Source organism: Maylandia zebra, linkage group LG14 (genome assembly GCF_041146795.1).
Source record: "Maylandia zebra isolate NMK-2024a linkage group LG14, Mzebra_GT3a, whole genome shotgun sequence".
NCBI classification, from domain to species: domain Eukaryota; kingdom Metazoa; phylum Chordata; class Actinopteri; order Cichliformes; family Cichlidae; genus Maylandia; species Maylandia zebra.
In genome coordinates this window covers 9,817,548-9,841,842 of record NC_135180.1, presented here as the reverse complement: position 1 = coordinate 9,841,842, position 24,295 = coordinate 9,817,548, and the positions used below count along the sequence as shown (strand labels likewise).

General features: G+C 43.7%; 3 protein-coding genes across 16 annotated transcripts in view; 1 reads left to right on the top strand and 2 right to left on the bottom strand.

Annotated features, from left to right (window-relative positions):
* Positions 1–64: 64 nt before the first annotated feature.
* Positions 65–4,662, bottom strand: ftr86 (finTRIM family, member 86). Its single transcript, XM_004567049.4, has 11 exons — positions 3,869–4,662; positions 3,452–3,547; positions 3,117–3,350; positions 2,874–3,027; positions 2,671–2,796; positions 2,512–2,562; positions 2,340–2,381; positions 2,201–2,242; positions 1,954–2,016; positions 1,660–1,862; positions 65–620 (listed from the first exon to the last, which is right to left on the bottom strand). The coding sequence occupies exons 1-11, from the start codon at positions 4,376–4,378 to the stop codon at positions 285–287; spliced, it is 1,857 nt and encodes a 618-aa protein (XP_004567106.2). The 5' UTR covers positions 4,379–4,662; the 3' UTR covers positions 65–284.
* A 256-nt stretch (positions 4,663–4,918) lies between these two features.
* Positions 4,919–8,238, top strand: nudt8 (nudix hydrolase 8). 3 transcript variants are annotated; one of them, XM_076892187.1, is made up of 6 exons: positions 4,957–5,068; positions 5,505–5,572; positions 5,786–6,610; positions 6,712–6,844; positions 7,183–7,260; positions 7,492–8,238. In XM_076892187.1, the coding sequence occupies exons 3-6, from the start codon at positions 5,787–5,789 to the stop codon at positions 7,675–7,677; spliced, it is 1,221 nt and encodes a 406-aa protein (XP_076748302.1). In that variant the 5' UTR covers positions 4,957–5,068; positions 5,505–5,572; position 5,786; the 3' UTR covers positions 7,678–8,238. The 3 variants fall into 3 exon arrangements, with proteins under 3 accessions (XP_076748303.1, XP_076748301.1, XP_076748302.1); XM_076892186.1 differs by lacking the exon at positions 5,505–5,572 and having other exon boundaries at positions 4,922–5,068; XM_076892188.1 differs by lacking the exons at positions 5,505–5,572; positions 7,183–7,260 and having other exon boundaries at positions 4,919–5,068.
* Positions 8,239–8,256: 18 nt separating this feature from the next.
* Positions 8,257–24,295, bottom strand: part of mfrp (membrane frizzled-related protein) — a 32,615-nt gene continuing 16,576 nt past the window's right edge. For 5 of the 12 annotated variants that reach the window (XM_076892176.1, XM_076892177.1, XM_076892180.1 and 2 more), the window contains 14 exons: positions 22,676–22,739; positions 14,010–14,316; positions 12,662–12,770; positions 12,161–12,298; positions 11,779–11,946; positions 11,485–11,704; positions 10,972–11,102; positions 10,759–10,884; positions 9,999–10,075; positions 9,691–9,839; positions 9,440–9,570; positions 9,220–9,354; positions 8,859–8,989; positions 8,257–8,753 (listed from right to left, as the gene is read on the bottom strand). In XM_076892176.1, the coding sequence (XP_076748291.1) occupies positions 8,529–8,753; positions 8,859–8,989; positions 9,220–9,354; positions 9,440–9,570; positions 9,691–9,839; positions 9,999–10,075; positions 10,759–10,884; positions 10,972–11,102; positions 11,485–11,704; positions 11,779–11,946; positions 12,161–12,298; positions 12,662–12,770; positions 14,010–14,063 (1,794 nt within the window). In that variant the 5' untranslated portion in view covers positions 14,064–14,316; positions 22,676–22,739 and the 3' untranslated portion in view covers positions 8,257–8,528. Of the gene's footprint in view, positions 8,754–8,858; positions 8,990–9,219; positions 9,355–9,439; positions 9,571–9,690; positions 9,840–9,998; positions 10,076–10,758; positions 10,885–10,971; positions 11,103–11,484; positions 11,705–11,778; positions 11,947–12,160; positions 12,299–12,661; positions 12,771–14,009; positions 18,783–22,675; positions 23,176–24,295 lie in introns of those variants that run through there. The other 7 variants (XM_076892182.1, XM_076892181.1, XM_076892185.1 and 4 more) reach the window with 6 other exon arrangements.

Here is a 24,295-nt window from a genome sequence, read left to right as displayed (position 1 = left end):
TATAAGATACAGTCAGTCAACTCATTTAAAAAAAAAAAAAAAATGCTAAAACAGATCACAGAGGTATGTGTTGCAAGTTTATTAATCTTTTATTTACTTACATAGACATATTAAAATTAATTTATATTACATGAATCATTATGTAAACAAGAACTGACTGAACTAGTTCTCTCCAGAGCAAGAAGGCATCCTTGACATCCTTTTTAAAAACCTTAAGCTGTTACATTCTTGCAGCCAGATAAACATCTTTAATCAAAAACATCAGATAATTACTCTTGTGCACATCAGTCTAATTGGCAAATGGTTACTGTAGCACCTACTCTTGCCCAGAATCTGAATCCTGGGAACAGAGGGCCAGTGAACTGCTGCTGGTGTCTGTGGATGAGGGTAGCCTGGTTTTGGGTGATGCTGTAAAAGGCCAGAATCCCTGCATGCTGGTCCAGGTAGATGCCGATCCGTTTGGCCTTTGGTGCACCCAGCAGTTTTTCCTGGTTATTGTGCCAAAAGGAAAATCCGCTCCCAGACCAGTACAGACTCCAAGACAGCTCATTGTGGCCCAAACGGCTCTTGTCATCATTACTCTTGCGTTCTATTTCTTTGTAGGAAACTCCGATGGTGACCTGCATGATGGGAGTGAGGAAAATAAATTCAGTGAGGGGCACAAATGTAAGAGTCGTTTGCTAATCACTTTAAAAAACAAAAAGGGAAACAACAGAACTTTAAACTACAAATTGAGACCATAAGATGACTAAGAATATATTTATCAAGGTCATAAATAAATTCAAAAGTAGGATCAAATTTTCATAGATTTTTATACAATGTTACTTTTTCTTTTGCAATCAGAAGAGTCGCCCCCTGTTGGTTATTAAAAGAGCCTGTTTAATGCACAAGTGCATTAAACAGGTTTTCAGAACTGGAGGTCATGTGGCTCTTTTTTAAAAATAACCTACAAAAATAACATATGACAAATATGTATGTTGAACAGATTGTGTCTTTTAACGAGCGCAGCCGTGACTAATAGAAATGTCAGTAATTTTTGTATTTATAGCACTTCTGTCCTTAGGGCCTCTCTGGTACTCTAATACAGTATGACTTGGCATAAACTATGATGCAACTCTGTGCATTGTGTGAGAAAATGAATTACTTTCCAGGCAGAAAGTAATTGAAATGATTGGTTTCCTTTGAAGTTTCTGTATACATGGATTCCATTAGCCAATAAAAATGGAGCACAAAGGGCAGTTCCCTCTATTACCAGACTACCTGTGTAGACAAATGCTGGCTGCATGATTTAAATCCTCAAAAACATTTATTTTAATTAAAATATATAAAACTAAAAATGCTTTATAGCCAAAACCTATCCTAAAAGGAATGGTAGGACATAGAATATTGATTTAAGCCTTCTTTAGTCAGACTTACTATTGTGAGACTTCTATTTTGCTTTTAGGTCTGAAGACTTTTATGGCATTAGAGTTCTTTCATAACCATTACTTAGCACTGACTGGGCAAACAAAGCATGTTAACTAATTCTACGACTCAAACAGTTACAGTTGAAAACACACACACACACACACACACACACACACACACACACACACACACACACACACACACACACACACACACACACACACACACACACACACAATCATATCCAAGCACCTTCTGGCCAGTCCACTCCACCTCCCAGTAATAAGGGCTCCCTCCCAGCGGCTCTTTGCAGAGAACCTGTCTCCAGAACTGGAATCGATCAGGATGGTCTGGTGGGTTCAGGTTCTCAGCCCGCATCGTTGCCTTACGATTGCCATCCGACAGCAGAACGTGGCGATACACTGTGTTGGGGTCCATAGTGGGTTCGAAACGAACTAAAGAAAGAGGATTTGTCATTTTACCTAAGACTGGAACAAACAAAGGCTTCGATAAAGGGGTCTGTATTCTGGAGTACAAAAGACTTACATTTTATGAGTTCATCTCGAGTTTTTGGTTCTGGTTTCATAAATCCCACTGATGATACAGAAGCTGTTAAGACAGAAAAAAAATACACCATTGTAAAAAGGAAAAGTAACATTTAACCCCAAGATACTCTAAGAGGTATCTGTGAAAGGTCAGGTGAGCAAAGCTGTCCACAGCCAGCTTTTATCTCCTACAAGACGGGGTAACTGCCTGACGTGGATATCGTCAATGATAATGTTTGTGCTTTTACCTTGACGTCGAGGAGCAGGCAAGGGTGGAGGTGGGGCTGAAGCTTCATTCACAGAGAGAAGCAACAAACAGAACAGTTAAACTAAAGCATATCTAAACTCTATGACAGCCAACATTAGAGAAACCCTTTCAAGCATTACCTTGAATGTAAGCAGAACCACCAGACCTTGAAGGCAGAGGCCCTGAGGTGAAAAAAAATAAAAACAAGAGTAAAATATGAACTCAGTGTTTTTTCAAATGCCACATTAAAGTATATTCTGTGTGTGTGTGTGTGTGTGTGTGTGTGTGTGTGTGCGTGCGTGCATGTTTTACCTTGAGGTCGCAAAGGTGGCAAGGGTGGAGAGTCTGTTTTCATTTCATACACTACAGAAGAAAAGGGTTTACATGTAAAAAGGTGTCCTTTCCACAGTCAAAAGCTAACAGTCAAAATAAAGCTCATTTGTGCTTTTATTGGACTGGTATTTAACGTACCTGTACTTTGGGCAGGAACCTGAGCTGGTAGCGGGTCTGCAGGTAGTGGGCCTGTTGGTACTGGTCCCGCTGGTAGCGGGCCTGCTGCTTCCGGACCACTGGTAGTCAAAGCCAAGGGGTTATTCACTGCAAAAGGAAAATTTTGACCTTATGTTATTAAGAGAAGAGAAAAGACGAGAAGAGAGTAGAAGAGAAGAGCTGACCTATTGTGATGATTTTTTCCAGGCTGCCTTTGCAGAGATCCTGAACTGACTCCTGCAGTTCTTTCATGACTGAGCGGACTGACGTCACCATGGTTTCCTCCTGCCCAATCACTGTGGCATCAGTCTGAACCAGCGGCTCCATGAGGAGGAAGTTCTTGAGAACAAATACCACAAATTCCACAGTCAGAGACTACAGATCTAGTTTAGCACTAAAATATGTGCACTCCGCTTCACACTCGTTACCTTCAAGAAACAGACATCGTCCTGCATGTCAGCCAGTCTGCTCAGCTCTTCACTCTTCCAGTTGAGCTGTGCAACCTGCTGCTCCAGTCTGTTGAGCTGCCCCTCAGCCTGGCTGCCTAAAGAGGCCTCGTGGGTAGAGAGGAGCTCGCTGACCTGGGTGCCTGTTAGATTCACGTTCTTGGCTAGCTCCATGAATAAATCTGTGCTCTCCTTCTCTAGAGCCTGGACCAAGGCCTGGTAGTGTAGACAAGCAAGATGAGGACATATTGTCACCACAATTTCATATTTTTCAAAGTAAACAAGGATGGCATGAATTAATAAGGTTTTCTACATGCCTTGTCTTGACGTGCAAAATGTGGGAGTTCCTTAATCTTCCTATCCGTCTCCTGGAGCCTCCTCTGTACCTCTGCTTGCATCTGAACAAGCTCTTTCTATACACAAACACATGCACACATACATTGTGAGGCAGTAATGACTGTACTTGAGACTGTACAGGCTATTTGTGATATTGTTACATAGTTTTGCTGGGAATCACTATAACATCAGTAAGGTGCGCTTCAGACTTGTTTTTCAAGTCCTTCAAGATTAGCTTAAGAAATGTTTTAGCTACACTTGGAAACTGCATTTATAGTGGTGTATTTCTTTTACCAGCATTTTACTTTAATTTTAAAAGTTGTTTAGAGACCCAAAAACAAATAAACAAAAATAAAAGCAGAGTGAAAATATCACCTGAAATAATTACAATTACACACCTGTCTTTCTTTTCTCTCGTCTCTCGGTTTGACAACACGGTGTCCACTGTGTCCATGCTGGCAACACACCTCACACACACACTCCCTGTCGTCATGGCAAAACAGGTCCAGGGGTCGGCCGTGTTGGTGACAGGGTTTGGGTTCCACAGAGGGAAGCTGTGGGTACACGCTGCCCTTTCGTTGCATTGTATCTGGCTGGACCTCCAAATAGACCGGCATGGATGGTGGGCCGGGGGAAGGAGCTGTGAAGGAGTGCTGCTTCAGGCTGTTGGTCCTCAGCTTCTCCATAGCCTCTGCTAGCAGGGTGCTCTTGGCCAGCGAGGGCCGAGGGTTAAACACCTGCCTACACTGGGGGCAGCTATACTGACCTTTGCTGCCCCCTTTGTCCCAGTGGCTCTGAATACAAGCCAAGCAGTATGAGTGTCCGCAGGGTAGAGTGGCTGGATCCTTCAGGGTTTCCAGACATACTGGACAGGCAAAGCTTTCCTCTTCAGTCCAACCTGAGGCCATGCTCGCTGGGAGGAGATGAGCTTAAACTTTCTTTGTATGGATCACAAAGTTCTCTGTGTGAAGTCACGGAACTGATACTACAGCAAACAGGTCAGAGAAATTAAAGCAATGACACCCAACAAATGACGAGGCTAAAATGCCAGTTCATATGAATCACCTGCTGCTTAAAACATGAAGAAACGGCTCAGGGTGGGGCTGGTTAAACAGGTGGAGTGAGGAGTCTATCAATCTGACATCATGGGTTTCAACAGTTTGTTGGAGCCTCCTAATGGAAAAATGAATTTTGCTACTCAAACGAATTAATTAAGTTTAATCATCCAGTCACATTCATTCTTGCCAGGCAGTCTGCCCATAGGCAAAAAACTGTAAAGAGCGCCTGTTTTAGTCTCCTCTGTAAAGGAAGCGGGCCTACACAGTCCAAACGAGAAGGACTGGTTTTAAAAACCTGTTACATAAACTGACATCATTTGGTGCTTTCCACGTGATTTAATCACTAAATAACGTAAACGTCGTGTCTTAAAACCAAACTTCGGGAGGGGATAAAGAAAGCACAACAGGCTAAGCTTGAATGCTGTGCAATAAGTTTGGCGTCATCACGACGTGGTGAGGGCAACACTGACGCGAGTGAAGCTAGCCGGCGCCATATTGACTGCTGGCAGCCGCCCAGCCGCTGCTGATTCAGCTTTCAAGGTGAGCATTTTCTGTGTTAAAATGACGTTTTACTGTCATACTTGGCACCTTGGTGTGTTTTCTGACATACCGTGAAACACGTTGGGGCTTTGTCATAAGCCAAATCTGAGTGTTAGCTTTGGGGTATGAGCTACTTCAGCTGTTTGGTTTTTGTTTTGATCGCTCGGTCAGTTAGCCTGCGTGCGCTCCTTACTCGTTTTAAAGACACTGAAGATTTTCTCGCCCAAAAAGCCTTCTTTGCATGGGTTTAGTTGGCGATGAGGACGTCTGAACATTGACAATGTCATATTTTATATATATATATCGTCATCACTGCTAACAAATGAATACAGCTAGCTAGCTAGCTGTATTCAACCCAAGTTTGGGAGAAACTTGAGCCAAACGTGAACTCCGTATTCGAAGCTAATATATAAAATACGTTTCTGTGTCTTAACAGCTTTGAACAACAGTTAAACGTAACACCGAGATATGACTGTGAGAGCACAGTGACCAGTATTACTGTAGGTAGGTTTGGGTGAGCCTCTGATCTCGGTTAAGCCAGGGTATCTTCAGCCCTGTTTACCCATGTTATCTGATCCCTCACCTCCCCTGCTGGCAGAGACGAGCAGATTTTAGTTCATCTTTCACTTCTTTCAAGTTGGTTTAACTAGCTAATGAACACAACTAATTGACTAATACATTTACGATCATATCGGTATGTTTTGTTTCCGTTTATAGGATGTTGGCAAGTTCTCGGATTCTGACTTGGTCTTGCCCCAAAAGATCATTACAGCTGTTAAGAGACTCTCATCTCTGTGGTTTTTCCGAGATCACATGTGCTGGATGGCAGGGAGCAAGTCACGAGAAAGGAAGGAGACACTCAGAAATAAGTGGAACAGGCACCCACAAGGATGGACCATCCACAGAGACTGTTTATAGTTCAGCACCAGTATCTTCTTGTAGCTTCAATTATAAGCTGAGACAGACACGGTTTGAAAACCCTCTATTCAAAGCCATTTTATTAAACCACCACCATTCTGCCTCTACAAAAACCAAACAAGTGTGTGATCCTGTGCGCACTTACTGGAACTGTTTAGTCAAAATAACCTGCCTTCAGCGCTGGAGAAAACCTTGGGACTTTCACCTGCCTTCTTTTAGCCGCACCAGTAAGATTCAGTGTAGCCTTCTTCAAAGCCATTTAACTCATGGACAGGACTTCGTTAGACCTCTCAGCTTGTCAGCACATAGTCCCTGGACTTTAGAAAACAAGCACAATAAACCACAACTCCCTAGCCTTAGTTTCCACAAAACCATAGCTACTCATCAGGCTGCCACGTGCATGTCAGATACCTGGAGAGATTGCTTATCCCCTGGGAATGAAAACAGATGTCGACAGCACTTGGGCCCTAACTTGAAGCTCTACGAGTTGCAGAAGGGGAGGAAAGAACGAAATCAGAGATGGGCATCCGTCCTGGTCTCCCTCTGCTCTCTTGATGGGGAGCCTGCATTTCTCTTCACCCTGCGGTCCAGCACTCTGAAGGGCAGGCACAAAGGAGATGTCAGGTTAGTGGTAGATTAGAAGCAGGCTATGTCTTAAATCTTACTTATTGGAGTACTTTATGAGTCCTGCCTTTTTTTTCTTTCTTTTTTTTTTTCCCGTCCAGCTTTGCTGGAGGAAAGAGCGATCCTTCAGACAGCGATGTGGTGGCCACAGCATTGCGGGAAGCCAGGGAGGAGCTGGGTGTAAATGTGAGAATAGAAAAGGTGTGGGGTGTCCTGAAGCCACTAAGAGATGCGGTGAGTGGAGCTGTGCTGGTAGAACTCTCAAGTAGAAATGCATATTAAAAAATAATTGACAAAATCATACCATATTTATGTTACCCTAAATAAGCACTTACCACTTTTCTTTTTGTAAATTCATTGTTTGGTTGATAAATAATGGTGAAAAAGGATTATGTGACATTGTAAGAGCTCTGTGTTGATTATTTGGTCTGACCATCTGCCCAAAATACCCAAAGATTCCTTATACAAGTAGATAAAATAGAAATGAGCAGGAATTTCTGTAAAAACCTTCAAAACATTCGAATACCTGAGATAAATTTGAATTAAAAATCTGTTCATGTGTTTCGGTCCAGTCGGGCATGGTTATTGCTCCTGTGCTGGCTAACCTCGGTCCTCTAGAGGAGCTGAACTTCAAACCAAACCCTGGGGAGGTACGATCATCTGCCATTTTCTGTCTGTTTGAAAAGAACAGGGTGAGACTAGAGTTGACTAGTCTCATGTTATTCTTGACCCTAATATATAGTACTGTGCAGAAGTCTTGAGCAACTCCTCATTGCTTTATATTTTGCTTCCAAGGAGCTGGACAATTTTTAAAAATATAATTACTGAAGCTGAATCGAATAAAAATGCCAAAAGTTTGAGAGTCTGTTTCCCGCTTCCAGGTGGATGAGATCTTCACCCTGTCCTTGTCTCACTTGTGTAACCCCCAAAACCGAGGCTACACACACTTCCGCACCGGTGACAAATACGGATACACTCTTCCGGTGTTTAGGAATGGCAAACATCGAGTGTGGGGCCTGACTGCTGTTGCCCTAGACCATACCCTGAAACTCATTGTCCCTCCATAATAGAGCACAACAACTGAACTCAACAACTGAAGGATTATTCTGACAAATATAAGCTTTGCACCAAGTGAATCTGAGCAAATCCAAAATGGTTTAATACAGCCGCTTTTGTTTTGGAAGGTAAATTCCTCTCTTGAATTTATTAGAGTGAGGAAGAAGCTCTTTCTGCTAGTGCACTTTCTGAGCCTTAAATTTGTATGATTGTTTAAAAATGAAAAGCAGGTGTTGGAAGCTTTTCTAAGGAAGAACGTGAACCTGGTGGGTCAACGTTATAATTTTACACCGAGTGATTCTTATTCAAACTCTTTACGTTTTTAGGTAAGTCTTTTAATTATTTCTATAATAAAAGTTACCACCTGGGTTAAAATAAAATCAGTGAGTTGCTTTCTCAGATCAATTATGTCACATGACTGTGAATTGTTAAATGTTTGTCAGGGCAGCAAAGTACCACTGTGACAGCCTGTTTCCTGTGTTAGCTAACATTAGATCAACTGAAGTAATCGGAGTATTTAGGAGTGATGTGGTGTGTTGAAGAACAATGCAATAAACTTTGTTTTAAACATATTTTCTCTGCATGGTTTATTTAATTTACAAGATTGACATCAAAGCATTAAATAAATACAGCAATTTACAGTAAAACAGTCTGATTCCCGTTGGAGATCGAAAGCTTTCATTTTACTTAGCTGTCTACTTTAAAACTGCATGTGGTCTCATATATACTGAGCACATGTATTACAAACTGTGTTTAAAACTGTAAACCTTTGTTTCCACTAAGGTAAGTAAGGTCCTCGAACGCTCTGGTATTTCCTGCCTGGGCCTGATATGATCTCAAAGGTAACTGGACTGTCCCAGCTTCAAGGCAGTGAGCACTCCAAGGGGTCCTGTGAGTCTGGGAGAAGGTGGCAATTGAAGGGCCAGCTGAAGGAAAAGAGATCCAGGGCTTGGCTGCATTGCTGCTCGGCCGAGGAGCAGACTGAGCGGCAGGGTTGGAGGACGCCGCCCTGAGGACTACACTGGGGCAGAAACATCCCACAAACCAGCCTCTGCAGAGGCTCAAAGCACGCCAGCTCCATCAGCACCTGGATGACAAAAGGAGGGGAGGGAGGATGGTTCGATGCCTGGTTTGAAACAGTTGCCAGCTATAGCTCCAGATGTCTGATGAAGCTTTTTGATGTGACTTTTACCCGATACTGTCCCAGGAGGGTGGCCGCTTCTCTCTGGTCAGCAATGGACAGCCAGATGTTGGGGAATGAGGTGAAGTTGTAGCTGAGGCCCCGACACATCTCTACTTCAATGTGCTCACAAGACGAGGCTACTTTCATGAGAGGAAATTATTCATTCAGAGAAACACTTACAAATAGAAACCACAAAACCATGTCGACATAGAGGTGAAAAGTGGTAACATTTCTATTTGGTGGTTTTCTCAGAATATGAAGCCATCGGCAATTCCTGTTATTTCAACACTTAAGTTTCTTCCTGCTGCTTTTCATTGGCAGTGGAAACAAAAACTGGCTGTGATTGAGGTCAGAGATAAACCAGACTCACTAAAGGGAGGATAGGTGGAGTTGCCACAGCCCTGTTCATCCGCACCATCGGGGCAGTCGTTCCAGCCGTCACACAGCCACTGCTGCTGAACACACTCCCCTGTGCTGCAGGCGAACTGCCTGGGGCCGCATGTCCCTTTAAAAATAAAAAGGATGTAAAAGAGGTTTATAGAAAGCTAATGCAAAAAAAAAAAAAGTAATATTAAAGTATGAAAACTCACTGCCCAGCACAGACACAGCCTGGTATGTTACATTGAAGCCACTGTCGGCCACTCCCTCATCAGCCACAAACACCACTGTCATGTGAGGGCCAGAGGAGGTCAGCTCTGGGGGGAAGGTGGTACCACAAAACCTGGCACAAAGGGAGAAGAGACACAAAAGGTACTCCAGAAAACTGGTTGTTTAACTAGCATGAAGGTAAATGTGTTTGTCCTTAGTTACCCTCAGAATTAAAGACTGTGGCACTTCTCACCTTCCGAGGACTCTTCCAGCTCCGGTGCTGACGCTATCATGCACCTCCACATAGTCAAACTCACACACATCCTGAGTCTCCAGGCTGAAGTTTCTGAAGCTCAGCGTGATCACGTGACCCTCCTCAACAGATATATGCCATATACACAACTGGAAAACATCAGATTAGTGGAGAAAACTGCGTGGTGTGGTGTGGCTGTCGGACTGAGAATGTGTTATGCATGTGGAAGTACTTCTGAATCTTTATAATTTTGGTGTTTTCAATTACTATTAGGATTATTTTTCAGTTTGAATGGTTTAGAATGTAACCTGCTGGTGAGGGTAAGGCCCGGGGTGGTTTGGACTTGCCAGGTAACCATACGGCCCAATCTTCTGCCCACCGCATTCTGTGAAAAAGAAAAGCATCTCTTCAGTGGCTCCCTGTTAATCCCAGAATTGAAGTAAATCCTTCTCCGCATATACAAGGTCTTGAATAATCAGACCCCATGTTTTCTTCAAGACCTCATAGTACCATATCAACCCAATAGGGCACTTTGCTCTCAGACTGCTGGTTTACTTGTGGTTCCTAGGGTATTTAAAAAGCAGAAAAGGAGGCAGAGCCTTCAGCTTTCAGGCCTCTATTCAATGGAACCAGCTGCCAGTTTGGATTCGGGAGACAGACACCCTCTCCACTTTTAAGATTAGGTTTAGCACTTTCCTTTTTGTTATATCTTATAGTTAGGGATTGATCAGGTGGCCCTGGATCCCCCCTTAGCTACACTGCAGTAGACTAGGCTAACTGCTGGGGGATTCTCTTGATGCAGATGATGGCCGCCCCTCCCTGATTGTGGTTCTGCTGGAGGTTTCTTCCTGTTAAAAGGGAGTTTTTCCTTCCAACTGTTATCAAGTGTTTGCTCGTAGGGGTTCATCTGATTGTTGGGATTTTCTCTGTTATTGCAGGGTCTTCATCTTCCAATATAAAGCACCTTGAGGTGACAGTTGTGATCCAATGTTATATAAATAAAAGTGAGTTGAATTGTGACCTTTGACCTTTCCTGTTTCTGTTTTAGTTCCATATGTGGACTCTCACCCTTGTGCTTGTGGCTGCAGTTTGCCTCGTCCATCTGGTCGTGGCAGTTTGGATGACCGTCGCACACAGACACAGGCAGCAGGCAGCGGCCGCCGTCGCACATGAACTCTTCTCTGGAGCAGCTTTCTGAGAAAACACAATGTGCTAACTTGAACATTGTTGCAAAACATATACAAGAGTGAACGCTTGTGCTCCCAGATGCAGGCTACTGACTGTGTCCGGGGAGTACCGCCCTGTACTGGGCAGTGAAGCCGTTGCCTGCGATGCTGCCATCAGAGTGGAAGGTGACCCACACCGTACTGCTGTTTGTGTTGGCCGTCGGTGGCGCTACGTTACCACAGAACCTGCAAGGGAGACATTTGTTTTTGATCAGTCTCATTCTTGTTCAGCTTTGGATTGAACTTTGTGCCTGAGCCATGCAGCTATAAATTCTTAAAAGGATTTGTAAGCAGGAAATGTGTTACGTAGTTAGAGGAATTTAATGAATCACGTTACGACACTGTCCAGGAATGTGAGCAAAAAGGTCAACGTGTTGATACGTACAAAATTTCCAAAAACCCTTCAGTACATGGAAACGCTTTCCAATGATGCACGGGCTTTTGGCGCCATCTATCAGCAGTTTAGTGAAACAGCATAATGCTCCTACTCTGTGTATAAAAATGTTGCTTGTGGAAATATGGAGGTGTGAATGATGTTCATAAGAAGGTATGCTTCATGATCGCTGACCTGGTGACCACAGAAGTCTGCTCGATCTGCTCCCGCACCTCCACCCAGTCAAACAGGCAAGGAGAGGGTCCCTCCACAGTCAAAGAGGAGACATGAATCTGGACCAGGTAGGGGGGCGGGACCTGAATCACCCACACACACAGTGAGTTTGGGGGGTAGGACGCAGGGTGATTTGGAGAGCTGAAACTTCCTTCAGTGTCAGTTAAAACACCTCCACATCCTGAGAGGCAGAGAGAGAGAGACCTTGTGTCTTAGGTCAACAATAAGTATTTTGGGTAGAGAGGCCAGACCTACTTGGTTCAGATGGAGGGATTCTGGCAGGTTGTGGTGCAGCTGTACTGTCCTCTTTACTTCTATTGATAGGGACTGTAGGTAAAGCTTGGGACTGTCCATCTCCTGCATGCTGTAGGCCTGAAGTGGCAGTGGTCAGCACCTGATCCTCCACTGCCTGGTTCTTTATCTCTAAATAAGGAAGCAAATACATCTGGGTCAGAAGATTTTTATGATGTGCAGTGAGAGCACTAGTCATGCTGAGAAACCTTTAAACTCCAGTATCTGTGAGTTCATGGTGTACTTTGAGGTTTTAGCATGGATCCTGGGTTTATGAAATCACTCAATACTTTTAATCAGTTTGAGATTGTGGTAATGAAGCAGTTGATGTGCAGCAGTGACTCACGTGTGAGAATGAGGACCAGCATCAGTCCTAGGGCTGCTAATAGGAGCAGGACAGCAGCAGAGACCACTACCACCCCCCAACCGCAGCCCGGAGCACGCACACGCATCACACACACACCGAAAAATCCCCAGACTAGGCCTGAAAGAAATGCATAGTACATCTGTAATCTCTTTTTCCCCCACTTTGTTTTCTTTTTTGTTTTTCAAGAACTGTATTCTGGGAAATGCATTCATTTGGAAATAAGGACATCACTGAAAACTTCCAAACTCACCACGTCTATTTAAAGTTGACATAACCCTGATGACATCACTATGATATGTTTATGGGATTTGTTTCCTTTGAGAACAGCTAAAGAAGGCATCAACTGTACACTTTTTACAACTTGAGTACAATTATCATGAGGCCACATTTACCTATATTTCAAGAAAACTGAGCTTAAGTGATAAAATGATCCCGTTAGGGTAGAGGCACAAGAAGCAGCAAGCTGATTGGCTGACTCACTTGGTCCTGGTGGTTTGATTGGCTCAGGAGTAGAAGAGGCTGTCCTGAATCCCTCCACCCTCTCCTCCTTCTCCCCCTCCAGCTCAAAGGCGGGATTGCAAAAGACATTCTGCGGATGTAAAAATCAAAGATTCACACAAGTGCTGGTTTTAAAAAAAGCTTTTTTAAACTCTTCCTCTGCTTTCAAATAAAAAGCAACAAAACACACCTTCAGTTATTAGAACACACACATCTTATGGTTCCATTTCACTACTGGTCGGGTTACATGTAACAGTTCATATGACACTGACCCATCATTACCTTCAGATCTGGTTAGCCAGATATCTGACTCCTTTGTGGCTAAATGTCCAGGTATGTTAACCAGCTAGTTACTGTGGAAGTTAGTTTTTGCTACAAAAAAAAAAAAGGATATTCTAACTGCATCACTGAAAAATTTCAAATTATTTTCTCAGAAGCTTGTGTTAATGAGTTGAAAGTTTGAGATATAAAAATTTGTTTTTCAGTAGTGTAAACAGCTTCTATATGTTATTGATTGTGTCTGATGTTTGCGTGGGAACCCTGCTCTTTGTTATAGCTATAAAGTTAGCCACTTGCTAAAAGAAAAAAAAAAACAGCAATGAGAAAAAGTTACAGAAACTAAACTATGACCTATGACCGGGTAAGAACTTCTTTGTGAGATTACCAGTGTGCTTAGACACTTTTCTCACATTGCTGTTTTGTAAAAATTCAAAAAAGCAAACAAATCATTATAGTATCATAAGAAATGTCCAGGAAAGAGCCAGAGTTTGCAAAGCCACACAGTGGGCATAGATATATTTGCAGTATACTCAAACAGCAAAAGTTTGTTTTCTAGACGACAAATACATGTTTCAAAGCAGAGGCAGAATGTGCAGGACAATAACTGCCAACATCGTCTCTTAAGCCTATTAGCGGCTCACTTAATGTGCAGACATTTTACACTGGACTACCTTTCTATTCTTGTTTCAACAATATTACCCAGTCTTCATCATCTGAAGTGAAACCCTTAACAGATTAATCTCCACAACAGCTGAATGGCTTTACTCTAAAGGCTGACTGGTGTGGAAAACAAGCTCGACGGCAGCCTTGAGCTGAGATTGTTTTGTCAAACCAAACTACTTAAGCTCTTAAAACTAGATTTTGATATAAGGCCTTTCTACAAATTACTAAAGTCCAAGTGATGCTGACTAAAGCACGAGATCTGAACCTTTAGAACATTTGCCCAGTTTGGTAATCCAACTACAACCAGGAAAATTGGCGCCGTAGCTCCATAACATATCCGGTTAAAATCCAAAAACATGGGGAGTCAAAATCAACATATCCTACTCACCTTATAAATGTCTGAGGAGTCAGGGTATACAGCGACTTGGCTGAGTTCAGACATCTTTACTCTCTCAGTGCGCTCCTCTTCTTAAAGACTCCAATGTTGTTCTGAAAACATTTGGGATATGATCCTGAAGATATCCTTTTATCCGCGAGGGAATTTTAAAGATGGTCCCCTGAGTTTTCTTGTCATTGTTCACTTTTTTGCCCTGACTGCAAACCTCCACATGAGCTGTGAAAGCCTACAGCGCTCAATCCCCCAGCACAGCACAGTCCTTTGTTTAGACCCCATCAAAAATGGGGCCTAAACACTGCTAGAAATGAGAGAAAAGTACAATCAAATTCCGATCTTCAGCAGTAGAGATGACTGTGGTTGCTGTCTGTCTAGTTTATCGCAGTAATTATTATTATTTTCTTTTACGTGTGTTTGTGTGCCTGGTTAAAAAGGTTTTAGAAACTTGCTCACATTGCTGAGCAAATCCTTGTCAGGTGAGAGGACTGAGCCCTGGAGGAGGCGGGAAGAAGGACAAGGAATGCCAAAGATGGGGTTGGGGTGGAGGTGCGGGGGTCCCTGTTAAATCTCGGTAATCCCCTTAATGATGGTTTAAGCTCCTAAAATGTTTCACTGAAATGTGCACCTGCGCACAGCCGAGTGAGCAAACACACGAGAACGCTGCTGCAGAAACGGAGCAGTCTCAGTCATCTAACACGGATTCTGGGTAAGATGGCACCATAGCAACGACGGCAGCGTTCAGTGTGGAGAAGCAGGAGTGACATCTGATTGTGAGATCTGAAACTGTGTGTTGTGCCAAAAACTGATCATCTGAAAAGAAGTGATTTATGATATTTGTGGGGGTTTTTAAGGTCTAATCTCTTTCTTTTTTTTTAATTAAAACATTTAAAAAACAATGTAAAAAAAATTGGTTTTAGTTTAATTGTTTTAATTAAATTGTGCTTTTTATGGACCTTCTGTGTTTTAAATATATATTTTTATTTTTTGGATCAATTATTATTATTATTATTTATTCATGTTTGTGTTTTATTATTTTATTTTATTTATTTTTCTGTAATTTTATTCTGTCCTTAATGTTTGGTCAGCATTTACTGTTTCAAAGTGCTTTATAAATACAGTTGAGAGAAAAGCCGATAAGCTGATCATTGATCAGTTTCATGATTGAAGTAGAAACAGGAGAGGGAGGGGGGAGAATGAGAGAAAAAGAGGCACCTCTGCAGCAAAGACACTCAATAACTCCAGCTTTGTGTCTTTTTCATTGTAGCTGAAGTACAGGACAAACTGTTCCTTTTCACCACAATACAAAACGCTCTGAATACCAGATGTTTCTGTTTTTTACAGGACGGTTGGCAACTCTAATAATTAACCTTATGAACAAAATAAAGTTCAACATCATTAACATCATAGCACCCACCCAGCTGTATAGAAACTCCGTCATGCTAGCTAGCACGCAGTACGGAAAAAGTCAGAATAACGAAAATAAACTCCACCTAAACTTGGTTTATATCTGACCCAGAGAGACTGCAGGTCATAACTTCTTACCTGAAGTTCAGTTCACACCGGCGGCTGCCTCGGGTCTCTCTTCCTTCTGTCCCCTTTCTCTCATCCACCTGCTGGCCTCCACCACTTACTAATGTTACTGAATCTGTGGAAGCTCCGTGATAGCCACCATACGAAGTAATGAGTAACGACCCTATCTAAATCCCAGTAACGACTAACGCGTTCCTGATTTTGGTGATAGTAACTAGTTACCGTGCTCGTTACCACAATAATAACGTAGTTACTGTAACGCCACTGGTCTATCAAAATTTAAAACAAATTTCCTCTTATGTGGATCCAATTTTTCTCAGAAACAAAGATCAGATAAAAAAAAAAAATCAGGTAATTCTTTGTTTTTACACTCATCAGGTCCCAATCAGCCCAAATAGGAAAGAAAAGTTAAAAATGCATGCCATGAAAGAGTTCAGGTCTTGGGAGGTTAAATATGCTGTCACATTAATGTTGGGAGCTGTGATGCAGGGTCCCACATTGCATGCAGGTCTGGCACGGATCTGGTGTCAAGCCGGCACTGCTGGCTTGACACCAGATATGGGCCAGGCCTGGCATAGATGGCACTGTCTATGTGATGGCATGCCATATCTGGCTCAATTGTAGTTTTGTTTATGTCGCCCAGGCTCATAGAAATCAGGCCTGGCCCAGATCTGCCATCAAGCTGTCACTTCTGACTGACTGGTGTCATGGCCGGGTGTATGTCTACCAGATGTGGGCCAGGTCTGGCAATGAGGCACTATTTATGTTCCTATTTTCCAATTTTAGTTAGAAGACCCAAATGCCACGTTGCAATACTATACTGCTATGGTAGCCAACGTTTTAAATGCAGATTTGACAGGTTTGTGAGTGTACACTTTATCCAAAACCTAGTGAGGGTTTATGCACATCTACCACAGGCTGGATGTAGCTCAGGAGGTACAGCAGGTCACCTGATTGGAAGGCTAGTGGTTCGATCCCTGGCTCCTCCAGTTTGCATGTCAAGAGTATGATAGTACTTAGGAAGCACGTCATGTTCCTTTTGCACTATTATGTTCCGGCACATGTTGTTATTACGTGGCTTGATTAAGGTACACATTAGGCTGACATCTGGAGCCAGAGCTGAAGCTGGGCCAGCACAGGACCACCAGTGTGTCTGCAGCTGGTCCATGTGTGGGCCACCAAAGGGCCATCATTCTTTGCGGTATGTGGGCCATGTGTAGGCACATTGTGTGGGCCACCAAAGGGCCATCATTCTTTGCGGTATGTGGGCCATGTGTAGGCACATTGTGTGGGCCACCAAAGGGCCATCATTCTTTGCGGTATGTGGGCCATGTGTAGGCACATTGTGTGGGCCAGATCCGGGCAATACCAGTTTTGCTATGTGGGGTGCTGGTATCTTATTTCTGAATAAAAATGTTCCAAAGTGTCACACCTTATTTACCATCCTGCAAACACAGAAACATCCCTCACTCACTTTAGTTAGGATGGATTCTCTCTCGTTTCTCCACACAGTTCTGTACATTTAATTAACGTGGACATTCATGTACGCATACCTGATATCTATGTCTGAAATGTTATCTCTTATCTAACTTATTATAATAACATGTAAATTAATATGATAATGGCAATATGGTCTCGAACCTAGAATGTTTATTCCAAACATCTTCAACATGAAACAATGGCTGATCTTTCTATGAAAGATTTTGGTCTTCCAAAGTGAGATTTATTAATTACTCAGGTAATAGCAGAGCCTGTACTGCACCTTTTTAACACTTGATTACAGTGAGTACAGTTGTGAGCAAAGTACTGGTGGTGGCACCACTGTTAAAACAATTTTTAACATTTATTTGCTACAAAAAAAAGGTTTTGAAACTTTTGAATTTCCCATGTTTGTTCTTCGCAACATCATAAGTTGCCCTAACTTAGTTATCTTAAATGACCTTTACTTAGTCTTTTTGGGCAACAAGTTTGAATAATTTATTTAAAGTTCTGGGAACTAATTCGATTTTACAGTGTAGAAAGGTGTAAAAAACAAAAAAACAAAAAACAAAAGAAAAACAACTGCAAAACAAACTTTGTGTCACTGACAACTTTTGTCCACAGCTGTACAGATTTGTTGGAAACAGCTGTTCAATCCATCATAGGCTGTGTATAAATGAGCTTATCAATAAGGTGAAACTTAAGTCACATGGTTTCTGGGAAATCATGTGGTGTAGCCATTCTACTTTGACTTTAGTTTTTTTTATTACTCATTTGAAACTCATGAAACTCCTTATACATCTTATATGACATCTCAGTTATTGGGAGCAGATGGGAGGAGTTTGGGAGGAGCCTCAATTTTATCCCACAACTTAGACATTCACATTACTCACACTCTCATTACACATACATATAGGATCTTGGGGGTGGGCACGATACACGGACTCCAAATTACCATCAGGGTGTACACCTCACCCCTGGCGTCGTTGCCCACCTCTCAATTTTAAATACACGTAGGCATTGAGGGCTAGCAGGAGGGACCGTGCGCTTACCTGCTGCTCTCTGGCAGGTAGCTCCATGCCCGCCTGGGTTTTCAATGCACCTTAGAACACACATGCATCAACACTACAATGAGCGGGTGGAGGGAGGTTTGGAGTCTTCTCTCACCCCCATTCTCTGCGGCCTGCTGGAGCGGGGGGGCTAGGAGGAGGAGTTGGCCGTCCGACTGTGGTCTGGAGTGTGGGGCCTCCCTGCTGCTGCGGAGTCGGGGCGGTCTGCCTCCCCCCACCGCAGGGAAAAGGGTAACACCACCTGGGTCTGGGTGCAGTTCCCCCCTCCAGGGGCAAGGGTACCTAGACCCGGTTCGTAGAGTACGCTTGGGGAGTGTGATCGTGTGTACAGCGTCTCTTCATGTCTGTCTCCACGTTGGTTGAGTGTGGAGTAAGTGCATATGAGAGCATGAGGGGGGGAATGGATGTTTGTATATGTGTGTGCCTGTATGTCTGTGTCTATATGTCAGGTTGGGTGTCAGACGCCACCTCTCTGGGGACATCTCGGGCCCTCCAAGGTTTGGAGGCCTATCTCCCCCTACCACCACTTCCCCTGCCAGTGGCGGACTCCCTCAGACATCGGTGCGTTGGTGGTTCTCCGTGTCCGGGGATGGGCGTCCAGGTACACACCGGCTCACTCCTTGGCGGCCGCTTGTTGGGGCCTGGAGCCTGGGGCTCGCTCGGGCCACTTCGGAGGTGGGGTGGCCCCGGCCTCTCGGCCTGGGGCTCGGTCACTCAGGCACGGCTGGCTGCCGACGGAGCTCACGGGCGCGTCACTGCAACTCCCCCTGGCTTCTGCTCCACGGCTGCTGAGTGAGCCCTCATCTGGGACTCTCCTCAGCTCTTTCTGGGACAGTGGCGCGGCTGCCCCTCTGTTGGTCTTCCTTGGTCTCTTGTGTTCTGGGGGCCTCTGGATGTCTGGAGTTTTGATCTCCTCCATACCTGCTTCATGCCCTGGAGGACGGGGCTGTGGCCCCCCCACACCCTCTAGCAGATCATTACATGAAGGAACCTTTTAAAAAAACACAAGCGCGTCCATGCTCACAGGTGTACACACGGGTGATGACACCCACAAACTACACCCTTTTTGGCTCCTAACTCAAAGCACACTGTGTTCTGTTGATCTTACGTGCTGCACAATAATGTTTAATATTTAGTATTTACTGTCATATTCCCATATATCATTGTGATGTTGTTTATTCTATTACTCTTGTTCTCTTCTGCTTGTTTTCTTTTTTCTTTCTCAGCAGGTGATCCAGGTGATCGATATATGCATTTTTTTCCTTTTTTTTTCTTCCCCTCTGCCCGTTCTGTTGGTTTTTGTCTTTTGCCCTTCTCCCCCGTCCCTCTTCTCAGCTGTTTCTCTTTCCCTCTTTCTTTATCCCCTTCTTTCCCCCAGTCAAGTCTGTCCCGTATTCAGCAAGTGAAAATAAACTAAACAATAAAAGGTGAATCAAATGGACCATTACGGCAAGGCTGGGATGGTCAATTTGGTAAAGTAAATCCGTTGGGCATTGTCAAGTGTTCTCTGACTGTGAGGTGCCCACACTTGAAAAAGACCAGACTTTGAATTTCACTCAACTTTATTTTGACCAGGTAGATAGGTAGGTAGCAGCAGCAGAGACTTTCTGAAGTGGTGGAGGTGGGAAAGCATCGGAGCCGCTTGCCAGCCGAGATGTGGAGGGTGTCGTTGTGGGAGCTGCCAGCCAGGGGGTAAAGAAATGACGCTTGCAGAAGAGAGGGAGATGGAGATCGTGAGGAATGGCCTGACTTACTCAACTGGAGATGACCACAACAGTGAACCGCATTGGCATGCCAAATACCCATGGGTAGAAGATCCAGCAACCTTGCCAAATAACAGGAGAGCAGTAGAAGCAACATTCATCAGAACCGAGATGAAGCTATCTAAAGAACCTGAATGGAAGAAGGCCTATGCTGCACAAGTTCATGAGATGGTAAACCGCAGAGCTGCAGTGAAGCTGTCCAAAGAAGTCCTGCAGAGTTGGACTGGGCCAGTATGGTACATAAGCCACCTCATCGCGCCAAATCCACACTCTGTCTCTACCCCAGTGAGGTTGGTGTGGAACAGCAGCCAGAAGTACAGAGGCCTCAGCCTGAATGACATCCTCATCAAAGGTCCTGATGTCCTGAACCCGATAAGAGCTGTCCTGCTGAGGTTCCGAGCTGGTGTCTACGCCGCCCTTGGTGACGTCCGCAAGATGTACAACTCCGTCTGGCTGGAAGATCGAGAAGTCCACTTGCACAGATTCTTGTGGCGTGACACAGAAGATGCAGACATAGAAGACTATGCCATAACAAGAGTCAACATTGGAGACAAACCTGCTGGTTGCATGGCCCAAGTCGCCATGAGAGAAACTGCAAACCTACCTTCATTCAGTCACTTCACAGAAGAGAAACGTGTGCTGGAAGAAGATGCTTATGTCGATGACATCCTGACATCACACAATGACCTCGACCATCTGAGACGCCTAACAGCCAACATTGAGCACATCCTGAGAGCTGGAGGATTCTACATGAAGCCTTGGGTCTACTCCAGTCAAAGTGGGAGGGAGGAGTCGAAGAAAGAGTTGCCTCGATCAGAGCCAAAGACTATGATCCTGCCGAACCAGCTGACGGAAGATGACAACAAAGCCCTTGGCCTTGGCTACACCATCAATGATGACAAGCTTCATGTCATGGTTGCAGTGAACTTCTCAAAGAAAAGGAGGAAAATGCGCCTTGGTCAAGACCTGCTCAGAGAAGAAGTCAGAGAGCAAACACCTGATCCACTCACCAGGCGAGAACTGCTAAGCCAAGTCTCCGGCCTATACGACCCACTCGGTCTAGTGACTCCCGTCAAACAAAAGGGTGCCATCCTGGTAAGGAGAGCTTTCCAAGAAGCAAAAGTAAAGCACTGCCTCGAAGACACATGGGACGCAGCCTTGTCTGAAGGTCTCCGAGAAGACGCTATAAAGCTTCTGGAAGAGTATGCTGACCTGAAGAAACTGCATTTCACTAGAGCCCTGACTCCACCAGATCCTTGTGCAGAGCCCAGTGCCATCACGTTCTCTGACGGCAGTGAACATGCATATGGTGCAGTGATGTACCTTCGCTGGAGCTGCAGCCATAGTGTCATTGTGAGACTAGTAGAGTCCAAAGCCAAACTGACGCCTCTCAATCACAAAGGCGATCCTGTTAAAGCAGAGATGTGTGGCGCAGTCTTTGCTGCCCGTCTGAAGACCTACTTCCAGAGACACTGCAGAATCCAGGTCAAAAAATGGTACCACCTCGTTGACAGCCAGACCGTCTTGGGTGCAATCCAGCGTGAGAGCTACGGTTTCCAGACCTTCTTCGCAAACCGCGTTGGTGAAATCCAGAGTAGCACTGATGTCCAAGATTGGTGGTGGATTCCTGGGTCAGCAAACATTGCAGACATTCTCACCAGAGGGGCCAGTCCAGATGCCCTAACCGAGGACTCCGAGTGGCAGTCGGGCCCAAAGTTTCTCCAACTTCCTGAAGATGAGTGGCTGAAGAAATCCGCCGGAGAAGTCGCTGCCCAAGCTCGAGAAAAGGTCACAAAGCTACAGAAAAAGACTTTTGTTGCGGTCCTTACCAGAGTCCACATCAAGGCAGCTCAGGACTCAGCACACGTAGAGTCGAGAAGACCACGAGGAGTAGCAACCCAACAGCTAATCGACGAAAGGCGATTCAGCAACCTGAGAAGGCTGATTGGGACCGTGGCGTGGGTCTGGAGGGTTGCCAAAAAGTTCATGAGATCCAAGACCAGAGACCAAGAAAAGTGGGAGGCAGTACCATCTTTGGGTGTCCTCACAGTCTGCGAGAGACGAGATGCTTTTCGAGACCTTTGCCTAGCAGCACAAGAGGGCGTCAACTTCCCAAGCACCACAACAGACAGACTAGTTGTTTACAGAGACCAAACAAGTGGACTTCTAGTCTGTGGTGCTTTCTTTGCCTTTAGACAACAATTCTGATGGCAAAAGAGCTAAACGGGACAGGCAACAAAAAAAAAAAAAAAGATTAAACAGTACAGCATGGATACGGCTTTACTCCAGTCTTAACCCTAAAGATAGAAACTGAGTTTTCAATTCCAGAAAAATAAGCAACTTTCACTCTAAAGCCTTTACTGTTTGTGTTGCAGCTAAAACCACTTTAAGAATAATACTGGAACAAATTTAGGTTACACTGGATTTTGGACTGCAGACAATCTATATGTGATAGCATTTCATGTTGAAATAAGTTCGGGCTTTGAAATACTGCTATTAAATAGATTAAATGGTGCTATAAACAATATTTTTTAAATGCAAACAGAATATGGATAAAAAAGTTTTGGTTCATAATTTTTATCAACACATCTTTACCACCAAACTCATTATAACTGGGTCAGCTGGGAGGAGTTTGTGAGGGGCAGACCTTTCATCAAATACTGATATCTGATCAGTATTTAATGATACTGATCTCTATATAAAGAACAGTGTCTTGTAGGATTCATAAGAAGGCAAGTGGAACTACAAAAAACGGAGGTGAGTTAATTATTATTTGGTAACATTTCTGTTGTGTGTGTGTGTGTGTGTGTGTGTGTACCTGTGTTTTGCCATCCCTAGTTTCTCTTCCAAAACTGTAAAAAGATGCATCAGAGCCAGCAAACCTGCAGCAAAGATAATTAATCACCTACATAATGTGATCTTCAGTCAGTTCTTCTTCCTGACATCATCACCTTGTGTCTGTTGGTAAAACCTCAAAATCCCATCCTTTCGTGAACCTCGGGACCAAAAATGGTCCCGCCCCAAAAGTGCTCTAAAAATGTTATATATCAATATTTTTTTCTACTTTAAATTAGTCAGTCTTTTAAAACTACTTCTGCTTAAAATATCCATATCAACTTTTAATTATATTTTCATTGTTTTAACCCTTTAAATCCCAGTTTTATTACATGAGCGCCCTGTTTTTTTAGCCCCAAAAAACAAAAAAACTAAATATTTTCCAAAAAAAACATTTGAAGTAATATTTGTTTGTTATTATAATTAGGCCTTTAGATGGACTAAAGATTGGCACCAACAGTCATTTCGATCGCCTTTTATTTTTTTTCCAGGAGCGTATTTCATAAAATGCACACTATCGACCACGCCCAAAAAGTGCTATAAAAAATTTATATATTAATATTTTATTCCACTTTAAATTAGCCAATCTTTTAGACCTACTTCTCCTTGAAATATTCATGTCAAGTTTTAATTACATTTCGCGGATTTTAACCCTTTATATCCCGGTTTCGTCACATGAGCGCACTGCTTTTTTTGCCCCAAAAACATAAAACATAAAACATAAAATATTTTCCAAAAAAAACATTTGAAGTAATATTTTATTGTTATTATAATTAGGCCTTTAGATGGACAAAAGATTGGCACCAACATTAATTTCGATCCGGTTTTAATTTTTTTTGCAGAAGCCAAAAATGTCCCCAGGCGGCGCTGCTGCTCCTGCTCCCCCGGGGAGGAGTGCCTCTGCCGCGGGTGTGTTTTGCGCAGCGCCGGAGCATATGGTTCGGTTCCCGTGTCTGCAGCACACACTTCCGCTACCACGTGAAAACAAATACGTCATTTCCTGTTGATTAAAAAAAATTAATGCACCCTCAAATGATCCTAAGGTCAGAAAATGGTCCGGAACGAGCAGCGGGCCAAGCTGCTGCTGTACGCGGGAAATTAGTCTGCCTTTTCCGGGTATCTGTCTCGAGCAGGCCGCTGGAGAAGGTGTGTATGTTCCAGCAGGCGTCACATGTGGAGCAAGGGCGCCACCCGGTGGACAAATAAAAAAATTACAACTCTAAGGCCTGTAGTCCAAAACAAAACCTAAGCTGGAAACCTGACGATCCCTTTGACCGTAATTTTTCTGGCGTGAAAAATAGCGTTTATAATGGGTTTCAATGGGGCACAAATCGGCCACGAGGTTCGATAGTGGATGTATGCCTTTTATTCAGCCATTTAAGCTCATTTAAAAAACTCAGACTGAAATTTTAAAATAAAATGGGAAAAAAATACATGTTTGAAAATTTGGCTATACTCCATTAAACACAGTGGAAATGGCGTGGAATTAAAAAACGGAAAGGCCACGAAATGGTCCCAGGTTCTACCAAGGGTTTTAATGAATCAATGGTACAGAAGTGGAGGAAGCAAGAAGAATGAGTTTAATAAAGTTTGATTTATCTGA